At 33.4% G+C, this 11,702-nt stretch overlaps 1 protein-coding gene across 1 annotated transcript; it reads left to right on the top strand.

Moving 5' to 3' along the window:
• The first annotated feature begins 9,572 nt into the window (after positions 1-9,572).
• Positions 9,573-11,436, top strand: LOC120081687 (two-component response regulator ORR3-like). The gene is made up of 5 exons (XM_039036773.2): positions 9,573-10,005; positions 10,455-10,579; positions 10,668-10,745; positions 10,856-10,926; positions 11,018-11,436. Exons 1-5 carry the CDS (start codon positions 9,900-9,902, stop codon positions 11,202-11,204), a joined length of 567 nt encoding a protein of 188 aa, XP_038892701.1. The 5' UTR covers positions 9,573-9,899; the 3' UTR covers positions 11,205-11,436.
• The last annotated feature ends 266 nt before the right edge of the window (positions 11,437-11,702 follow it).

Here is an 11,702-nt window from a genome sequence, read left to right on the forward strand (position 1 = left end):
TTTCCTGATATTCATCAAGATGCTGTCATCCTTCTTTTTCTTTGTCTTCAAGTTTTTTTTTGCAGCTGTTCTAACCTGGTATCAGAGCCAACCAATAAACTATGGTGAATCCACCCACTAGAAACTTCTTCTCTCCCATTTTTTCTGGAGCTGCCAACAATGGCAACATCACAGGACCTCCCTTAAATCAACTACTCAACCAAGTGACATCCATTTAAATGGATAGGTTGAATTTCTTGCTTTGGCAAAACCTTGCGTGGCTGATTCTAAGAAGCTACAGATTGGAAGGCTATCTAACCGGGGAAAACCCCTGCCCAAATCGCTTCATTCAAGTGCAAACCAGTGGTCGATCTGGTGAAAGCTCTAGTGTAGATCCAGCCATCACTTCAATTCCTGATGTAGAAATGTAATAAAATCCAGTCTATGATGCTTGGATAGCAGTTGATCAGCTCCTTTTGGATTGGCTTTACAACTCAATGAACCAAGAAATTGCCACACAAGTGATGGGCCTCCAAACCTCTAAAGAACTCTGGGAAGCAATCCAAGAGCTAGTTGGAGTCCAATCTAGGGCTAAAACGGATTATCTCAAGAGAATGTTCCAACAGACTCGCAAAGGCGCCCGAAAAATGAGTAAGTATCTTGCTATGATGAAATGATATGTTAATAGTCCTGCCCTTGCAGGTTCTCCTGTCTCCTCCTCTAATCTTACTTCACAAGTATTAGCTGGCCTTGATGAGGAGTACAATCTAGTCGTAGTAGTAGTCCAAATTAAAGGAACAACACACTGGTCTGATTTCAATCTGACTTGCTGTCATATGAGAAGAGGCTTGAATATCAACTTGCTATTAAAACTGGAATCACTGGAATGACTAATGTCTCACTCTCACCCAGCCCACCCTCAGCCAATATTGTGCATAATAACTTAAACTCTTCAGCAAACACCTCTCGTAGAAATGCATAACCATCAAATTTCAGGGGTGGAGGAGATCGCAACAGAGGTCGTGTTCGATGGAATAATGCATCTACAACCAGACCAACTTGCCAAACTTGGTCATATAACTAACATTTGCTATTTCAGGTACAACAAGAAGTTTAATAACCCCAGACAGACACATACTCGTATTGAATCCACTCAACTCCCACCAAGTAGGAATCAAGAACAGAACACCTTTGTTCTCCTCACTCACTCAGCTGTGGCTTCACCTGAATCAGTTGCTAACCCAACTGGTATGTAAACAGTGGAGCATCCACGCACATCACCAGCAATCCCAACTTCCTCCAATCCTCATCTGCCTACACAGGTACTGACAAAGTAGTGGTTGGAAATGGTACCTCTCTCCCTATATCTCGCTTGGGACGCACAAATATACTTACTAATTCTGGCGTTCTTTCACTGCTTAATATACTTTATGTACCTGCCATAGCCAAAAATTTAGTAAGTGTATCCAAACTTGCCAAGGACAACAATATTGTGGTTGAATTTCATGCTGATTTTTATATAGTTAAGGACAAGGAGTCAAGAATTCCAATCCTGAAAGGCAGGCTTAAAGATGGGCTTTACCAGCTGGATGCTGTCAACCAATCTATAAATAATGCACTGACTGTTTCAAGATCATCAGATGCTAGCTTGACCACTCGATCCGTTGAGTCTTCTCCTCCTTTTGCTTTCCAAACCAGCAAGACAATATCCACAATGCTTCTCCACAGGCGGCTTGGCCATCCATCCCCTAGAGTTTTGTCAAAAGTTATTAGTGGATGTAACTTAAAAATTACTGATAATGAGAAATCTTTTTGTGAAGCTTGTCAATTCGGAAAGTCTCATACTTACCTTTTTCTGACTCCTTATCTCATGCACAAATACCATTTGAATTGATGCACATTGATCTCTGGGGGCCAGCCCCAATGCTTTCTGCTGATGGCTATAGATATTATGTGTTATTTATTGATGACTACAGCAGATTCACCTGATTATACCCTTTAAAACAAAAGAGTGACACTGCTACTACCTTTAGATATTTTCAGGCCTTTGTTCATACTCAGTTCAACAAATCACTTCGCACGTTGCAAATGGATGGATGAGGTGAGTACAAGACTGTGGCACATTTGTATGATCATTAGGAATTCAGGTAAGGGTCTCTTGTCCCTACACTTCAGCACAAAACGGTAGAGCTGAACGCAAACATCGCCATGTTGTTGAGACCAGTCTCACCCTCTTAGCACAAGCTAAGATGCCCTTACATCTATGGTGGTATGCATTCCAAACTGTTGTTCTTCTCATTAATTCATTTCTTTCTCTTATACTTCAGGGTAACAGCCCGATGGAAGTGCTACTTGGAAGCAAGTTGGACCTGCTATCTATCAAAGTTTTTGGGTGCGCATGTTATCCACACCTTCATCCATATTAGCAACACAAGTTTGACTTCCACAGCAGCAAATATGTTTATCTTGGCCCCTCACCAATACACAAAAGCCACAGATGTCTTACTGAGGATGGAAAGGTCATTATCTCTCGTCATGTCATCTTCAATGAAGATGAATTTCTATTCCAAAGAGGCTTTGCTAACGTTCAAACTTCTATCCCTTCCAATGTAGCTCCACCAATCTCCACATGGTTCTCTCCACCCCCTACTCATCTACCCTCTCAACAAAACTTACCAGAAATCAGTCCCTCCACCCAACCTCAATTTCCTCATAACTCACCTAGTCAAATCATGAGTCCACCCCCTTCACACCCTAGTCCAGAAATCAGTCCACCACTGCCCCCCTCAACATATCCTCATTCTTCTGCAGTGTCACCCTTGATAACACCCCCCTTCTCCACAGCAATCCTTACAATCAGCTGTTCAACCTCTTATTGGCACTCATCCAATGATTACCAGGGGGAAGGCTGGTATCTTCAAGCCTAAAGCTTGGATTACTGAGCTCAATGACGACCTTACTCAAACTGAACCTAACTCAGTCTCTCAAGTCCTTTCAGTCCCACTGTGGCAAGAGGTTATGGTTGAAGAACTTGTTGCTCTACAGCGTATAAATACTTGGTCATTGGTACCTTCTTCTTCTGACCAAACTATTGTTGGTTGCAAATGGGTCTATCGTATCAAACGTGATGCTCATGGTTCTGTTCAAAGGTATAAAGCACACCTTGTTGCCAAAGGATTTCACCAACACCCTGGCTTTGATTATTTTGATACGTTCAGTCCTGTTGTCAAGATGTCCACTGTTCGAATTGTGCTCACCTTGGCAGTATCTAATCACTGGTCACTTCGCCAAATTGATTTCAACAATGCATTCCTCAATGGCAGGCTGAAGGAGACTGTCTACATGTCTCAACCTCCTGGTTTTGAAAGCAAGACTCACCCACATTACATTTGTAAGCTCAATAGAGCTATTTATGGTCTCAAGCAGGCTCCTCAGGCATGGAATGATGAAGTCAAAGCATTTCTTTGTCAATTTGGTTTCATTGTGAGCTCTCTAGACACCTCATTATACTACATGCGTACCTCATCTTCAATTACTCTACTGCTTATCTATGTAGATGACTTGATACTCACTGGTAGTGATCCAACTCACATAGATCACCTCATTTCCCAATTTCATAATCGGTTCTCTCTCAAAGACCTAGGACAACTCAGTCAATTTCTTGGTGTTCAATCACTTCCACGTCCTCAGGCCTCCATCTGCACCAAGCCCAATACATAACTGATCTCCTCACCAGACTAAATCTCAACCATATGAAGCCTTGCTCAACCCCTGCAGTGCCTGGCACCTTACTATCCTTAAGTGTTGGCACACCTCTACATGACCCATTCCTTTATCATAGCACAATTGGTGCTCTTCAATACCTCACCAATACAAGACCTGACATTGCCTTCATTGTCAATAAACTTAGTCAGTTCCTCAAAGCTCTTACTGATGTTCATTGGTCAGCTGTCAAACGTGTGCTTTGATATCTTGCTGGGACCCTTCATTTTGGCCTTACCATTAACTCTGATTCTCACCTCAGTCTAACAGCCTACTCTGATGCAGATTGGGCCTCAAGTATTGATGATTGAAAATCCACAGCAGCATATTGTCTCTATATTGGATCCACACTCATCTCTTGGTCCTCTAAGAAACAAATGACTGTAGCCCGCTCTAGTACCAAGTCAAAATATTGAGCTATAGCACATGCTGCCACAAAGATTATATGGGTAAAGAATCTGTTAACCGAGATTGGCTTTCCTCCAAAGGGTATACCTGTCCTCTGGTGTGACAACATGGGCGCGGGTGCCTTAGCTACCAACCTCGTTTTCCCCGCATGAACTAAACACATTGAAATAGATGTGCACTTTATCCGGGACCTTGTTCTTCAAGATAAAATTCACATTCGATATGTCCCCTCTGCAGAATAGTTGGCTGATTGTTTAACCAAGCCTCTCCCTTTTGACACATTTGCCTACCTTCGAAGCAAGCTCGGGCTAAAAGACTTACCCTCTCGCTTGAGGGGGGATGTCAAGGATAAAGAGTTTGCCCCATCAGCAGGTGACAAAGCGCCATGTAGGAGCTCACGTGTGAGCCTTCTCTCTCTGCCTAACAAACTCTGCTACAAGTTGTTATTCTTCACCAACTGTATAAAAATATTTGGTAGTTACTTTTTGTCCTTTTATTCGATTCCAATTGTATATATACACACCATTGCTCTGTATCAAGTATAAGAAGAATTATCATACTTCCATTGAATATATAGTCATAAAAAGGAAAGGGAATGCGTAATCAAATTCCCTGATATTCATCAAGCTGCTATCATCCTCCTTTTTCTTTGTCTTCAAGTCTTTTTTTTGCAACTGTTCCAACCTAGTCCCTCTCTCAAAATAAAATCTTATTGTTTTTTTTTTAAATCATATTTTATACCAAATTTTTAAATATCACCAATTTTACTAATTAAACACTAAATTTTCTATTCGAGGTTGTTTGGTTGGAGAGTTTTCTACATGTGAATTGGCACAGGCATCTAAATCCTTTCACAGTTTTCAACTTTTTTCCTAGAATAAGTTTAAGTTCTTTTCCTAGAATAAGCTATTTCCAAGCATCCCCATTTCCCACGGACAAAAGTTTTCTATTCCCTTCCAAAATTGTGAGTTTATTCTTTTCCTCTCTCTATCTGTTTTTCATTTTATATATAATTTCACTTTGGATATAGTTAACGGAAATTATTTCAAATGGTAAAACTGTTGAAAATATTTACAAGATATAACAAAATTTTATAACGATCAATGATGGACGCTGATAGACACGGATGGACTTCTATTAATGTCTATCAATATCACTAATAGAAGTCTATCAGTGTCTATCAATATTACTGATAGACGTCTATCAGTGTCTATCAACGTCTATCATTGATAGAAGTCTATTTGTGTCTATCAGCATCTATCATTGATAGTTTTAAAATTTTGCTATATTTTGTAAATATTTTGGTGTATTTTTCTATATTTAAAAATAACCCTATAGTTAATTGATTAATTAATCAATATTAACTTAACAAAAATAATATAAATATTTATTTTATTAAATCAATAATAATATATCAAAATATAAACTTAATGTATCAAAATATTTACTTAACTTATTTTTGGAATAAAAAAAATATGAAATGAATGGAATTATTTTTTACATAAATTATTAATTTATTAGCCAAAAATCTTAATTTTATTTAATTAGTAAACTAGGATTAGTTGAATTTAGTTAGTTTAAAACTTCAATTTTCCAATAATAATAATTTGTTACTTTATTATATTTTTTTGAATAATCAAGTCATTATTTATTGAATTTAATTTTACTTTGGTCAGTTATTATGAATATATAATCATTGTTGATTACTTATAATAAGTTAATTATTTATAGTGAATTTCCTAAAAAAAATTTATTTATTGTAATTTATTTTTATTACTCCATTCATTATTAGCCTATCATATTTACAAAATATATTTTAGTATTCTTTATTAATATATCATATTTTTATCTCATTCTTTACTCCATTTATTATTAGAATTATAATCCAATGTTTAATCTTTTTTTACAAAATATATTTTTTTATTAAAATATATTTTCTTATATTATTTAATTAAAATCAAAATTACTAATATTGAACTTAATTAATTGTAAAAATGATTAAGTATTAGATTATAATTAGTATGATGTTCATTAAATACATTAATTGGTTAATTTTAATTATAAATTACTTAATCTTCAAATATTTATAATTAGAACTATTATTAATTCATAGTTAATTAATTTTCTATTAGTATATTGAACATTGCTTATTCTTTAATTTATTAATCTGCTACAATTATAATAAGATTTTTATGCTTAATTTCATAAATTAAATGCAAACACAATTTTTGTTTATAAAATTTGGTAGTATTCTCAAGCACATTCAAACACAGTCATTTTTTATCTATCCTGCATTTTATTCCCAGACATCAATAAAATTTTAAACCAAATGACCCTTTAATAAAATGTTTATTTGATACTATTATCAAAATATCGACATCGATATATTATGAATATACTAATAAAATATCAATATCAAATAATATTTTTGTAAATAAATAATAATTATAAAATTATTTAAATGAATAACTAAGTTAATTTTTTATTTTCAAAATTAAATTATTGATCATGTAATTACATTAGTACATGAATATTAGTTATATATTAGAAAAAATTGTACAAACCTTCCCTAACTATAAGGTTTGTTACAATCACACCCCTGACTTTTTAATTTGATTAATAAACCCCTCTAGTTTACTAAATGTTACTATCAAACCCTTTAGTTGGTTAATGTTAAACTAGGGAAGGTCAAACCTGTCTCTTCACAAATATTCAAAAGAAAAAAAAAATTATGCTAAAAATTAGAAAGGTTCAATGATAGTCTTGGACTGCTCAAGGACGTTGGTAGTGTCAACCACTTGGAGAAGCTTTAGGTTCCAAATGGGTTTGGCCAGAAAAATCATTAAAAAAATTGGATAAAAAATAGGAAGATCGAGAAGTTAGAGCACCCACTGCCCAGATAAAGAGGCGAAATTACAAAAGTTCAAAACATATGGAAAAAATGGGAAGAAAGTGAGAAAGAGTCCAGAATCTCAAATAATTTAATTTTTAAATATTATTTAAAACGTAATGGGGCTTTTAAAATGGTTTTCTTGACATTGGTCGCCATATCCCACAAGTGAATAGCATCGCATGACCTTCATCATCATCTCCCCAAGAAAAGTGGAAACAAAAGAGATGGAAAGAAGAAGATGAATGGAGAGAGAGGTTGGTACAATAATATTCAAAGAGGAGGAGAAGGGTCACGAAATGACGGTCAATAGAGAGGCGTGGGTGAACACTGGAAGGCAACACTGAGTTGTTGCGGTTGTTGACTATCGAGAGAGAAGCGAGAACAGGGAGGAGGAGCTTATCGGCATCGAAAGATGGTTGGATGGAAGACGGTCGAACGACAACAAGAATCGACAGAGACTGGTTGACGACTGGTTTGTGCTAGCTGTGATGTGGCCTGTGTGAGAAAGATGATGAACGAGAGAGGGCATGAGTACTTGCATTGTGGCTTCATCTAGCTCGGCTGCCAGCTGGTAGAGGTCTTTTGCTGCTTCTTTTCGAGTAATTTTCTTTTTGTTTTTCCTTGTATAGATATGTAAATTGACAACTTTGTCCTCCCTTAATTTAATTTCAAGTTATCAACTAATATAAAGGTTTGATTGCAGCAGTTAGTAAACTAAAGGGAGTCGATTGATCAAATTAAAAGTTAAGGGATGTGATTGTAACAAATTTTATATTTCAAGGGTGGTTTGTGCAATTTTTCCTATATATTTTTTAAAAAAGATATGGATTCACCTCATCTATGGACGAATTTTTAAATCTCGATTTGATCATATCAAACTATATTTTACTATTTAAATTTATATATCCCATATATATTTTTTTTTTATTGGTGAATAGGAAGGTCTTAAAGTTTCTCCACCGCCAATTGAATATCAACATTTAGCCCATACTTTATAAGAAAAATAACAAAGTCCGTCTTAATATTTTTTATATATTTTTTTAATTAGGACAATCAGAAATTATATATATGAAAGAAAATTATGAAAGAAAAAATCCATCAATTTTTGTATTGAAATAAACAAATATCGATCAATAAACATGAGGTGACAGATTTTATTTCATTTTATTTTGCAGATTTGGTTAAAGGAATTTGACATTTTTTTTTATCTCGATCCAAAGCTTATTTAGGGGAAAAAATTGTAAAAAATCTAAAATTCGATCAGAAGAATCCCAATAATTTTGGAAAATAAAATCCATCGAAATTTGGGCTGAGGAAAGTGGCTGGCGACTGCATGTGCTTAAAGATTAAAGGATCATAGTCCTACGATAGGAAAAAATTCTATTTTTATCCGTATTTATTTATATCATTAAAAAATCGATTAAATATATTATAAGTAAGGATCTTTTTAAATATAAAAAAAATATTTAAAAATATTTATATTTTATAACAAAAATTTTCAAAAATACTACCAATAGAGTATGACTAATGTTTTTCTTAGGAAAAAATAAAGTATCACTAATATTAAATTAAAATTTGTTTAAAAAGAATGAAATATTCATTTGTAAATTAAGAATATTTTTCATATTTATTATTTTTTTACAAATATTTGTAAATATTTTTATCAACATTTTTATTAACATTATCATAAGATTAGAACCTCAATATTTGACCTTCTAATCTTAACAAAGATTTCTTTTAGTAATTATATTGCAAAAATGAAACCTTAGAATAATATAATTATAAATATAGTAGAAAATATCACATATCATTCAATCATAATAATGATTATTTCAATCAAAATCCAATTTAATCATTAATTAATTATCGTAAAAATTAAAAAGAATTAGTACCATCAATTAATAGTTAATGATTTGTTTAAATAAGAAATGACAAGTATTTATTATTCCTCTTGTAATAAAGAGAAAGTCCATCTCACTTGATTTGGACATAATCAAATTTTCATCCCAAATCAAATTTCACAAAATTTATCTTACAATTTTATTCCAAATATGAATAAAATATTTTCACTTGATCTCAAATATCAAATAAAAAAATCCAAATTCAAGCTATTTAGAATTATCTTAAATCTTAAAAAAAAAATGTCATATTGATATTTACCTATTTTGAGTGAAAATGAAAATTGAAACATACTCTGAAAATTTTGATTGAATTATAACTCTACTTGCATATTACATTAAAAAAAAAAAAAAAAAAAAAAAAAAAAAAAAAAATTGACATACAAACTTCAAAACTATAGGTTAAAAAACTATACTCGTCAAATATAAACTTTCTAAACTCAAACTAAAAAACTCCGAAATCAAAGTAGTTCTCTAACTATCCCTTAATTAATGATAAAAACTTGAGAGAGAGAAAAAACCGAAATAGTCAAAGAATATAATAACTGAGAAATGAAAAAAAAAAAGTCCAAAAGAAATAATAATATATATATACATATATATAATTTAATTGGGAAATAAAAAAACAAAAAGAAAAGAAAAGAAAAAGAAGAAATGAAAGGAAAGCACCTTGTTGTTGTTGTTTGCTTGTTGAAGTTGAATTGAAATAAGAATAAAAATTGAAGATCCGGGAGAGATTGGGTAACAAAATCTGTAGGATCTTCCTTTCCAAACTGTCAAAAAAATCTTGTAAGGATTTCGCAAAATTATATCCCAATTCCCCATTCTAATCAGAATCAAAATGCTTTCTTTCTTCCCCATTTATAAACCCTTTATCCTTCCTCTTCTTCCCACCAGAATTCCCTTTCTTCTTCTTCTTCTTCTTCTTCCTTTGATTTTACTATTGAATTCCAATTCCCATGGCCCTTCTCTCCGCTGAGCCTCGATTTCATGTCTTGGCTGTTGATGACAGCCTCATTGATAGGAAGCTCATTGAAAGGCTCCTCAAAACTTCCTCCTTCAATGGTACTACTCTGCTAATCAGCCTTCTCTTTCTCTTTCTTTACGCTTTTATCTTCAATCTCTTTTTCTTACGTCTGGTCTTTTCATAATATGAATTTTGATGTCACCAATAGATTTAAGTTTTTGGGTTGACTGGTTGTTTAATATAGTGTAGAATGTCGCATTTTCCCCCATTGTTAGTCCCTTGTTAGATCTTGTGCTAATTTTCGACCTCACGACCTATTGGCCAAGCTTATGATATTGGATGAACTCTTTGGAATGTGATTTTCTCCTCAGTCACTGCTTGTTTGGTCTCACTTTTTAAGTTTAAAATTATCGAGTTAAAAGAATTGTTTGAAAAGTATTTTCAAAGTCATTGGAATAATGCTATGATCTATATAATCTATGGTTTTGGTTGGGTTGAGTGATGATTGATTTAACAAGTGGGTTTGTTTGTTTGTTTTTTTCCACAGTTACTGCTGTGGATTCTGGAAGCAAAGCTTTGGAGCTTCTGGGTTTGGTTAGAGAAAGAAATGGAAGCAACCATTCTCCTATTTCCCCTGAAAATCATCATCATTATCATCATCATCATCATCAAGTTAGTTAACAATTACCAAGTTTAATCTTAATTTGGGTGTTTGTTTTGTTCTTTTGAGGCATTGTTTGATTAGTTTACTTTGATACAGGAGATTGAAGTTAATCTCATAATTACAGATTACTGTATGCCAGAAATGACAGGCTATGATCTTCTCAGAAAGATCAAGGCAAGTTCATAGGCTTAGTTCTCTTGTTGGGTTTTCACTTTCCAAGTAATGTTTTATTCTCTCACCTTCCAAACAGAAAATCTGAAGAAAATTTACATCTGGCTTTGCAGGAATCTGACTCACTTAAAGACATTCCTGTTGTGATTATGTCCTCTGAGAATGTTCCATCAAGAATCAACAGGTGAGGAAAACTGATAGAACAAGAACCAATTTATTTATATTTTTCATGTGAATCTGAATTGGGTTTTGGTTTTTTTTTCATTTTGAATCAGATGTTTGGAAGAAGGAGCTGAGGAGTTTTTGCTAAAACCAGTGAAATTATCTGATGTCAATAAGCTTAAGCCTTTCATATGTAGAGGTAAAGACAAGGAGATGGATATCAACAATCTCAAGAGAAAGGAAATGGAAAAGAGCCAATCATCTGAGAGAACAAGAACAAAATACAATGAACTTTTCTGAACTTTTGCGGATGACCATTAATCATTATTACCAGATTTTCTAGAGTTAAATGACAATTATTATGGTTACAAGAGTCGCAGTCATTTTGAAATTTGTCTACTTGTACAAAGTTGATGAAAATTCAGATTTTTAGGCTTAGAAATCTCATTATTTTGTAGTTTAGACATGTGAACTCATGATTTGATCTCTACCAAACAAACAAAATAAGAGCATACATCACTTTTTTTCTTTCTTTTTATTTTCCAATTTTGGCTTTGGACCACTAATAAGATTGCTGAATGAATTTGGTCAAGATTTGCTTGTTTCCAGTTCCAACACGAAATTGGTTGTCAATCTTGTAAGGATTTCAAGGGAGTCATAATTGGAATTCTGAGATTTCATGTTTGAACAGTAAAAAGAAAAAAGAAAGAGCTTTCAAAACATGGTGTAATATTACTTTTGAAGATCTTGATAAGAAATTATTTGATTGGAAACATTAATTTTCATAATGCATTTGCA

The sequence above is a fragment of the Benincasa hispida genome, chromosome 7, assembly GCF_027475165.1.
Source record: "Benincasa hispida cultivar pf3 chromosome 7, pf3_genome.v1.1, whole genome shotgun sequence".
Taxonomy (NCBI): domain Eukaryota; kingdom Viridiplantae; phylum Streptophyta; class Magnoliopsida; order Cucurbitales; family Cucurbitaceae; genus Benincasa; species Benincasa hispida.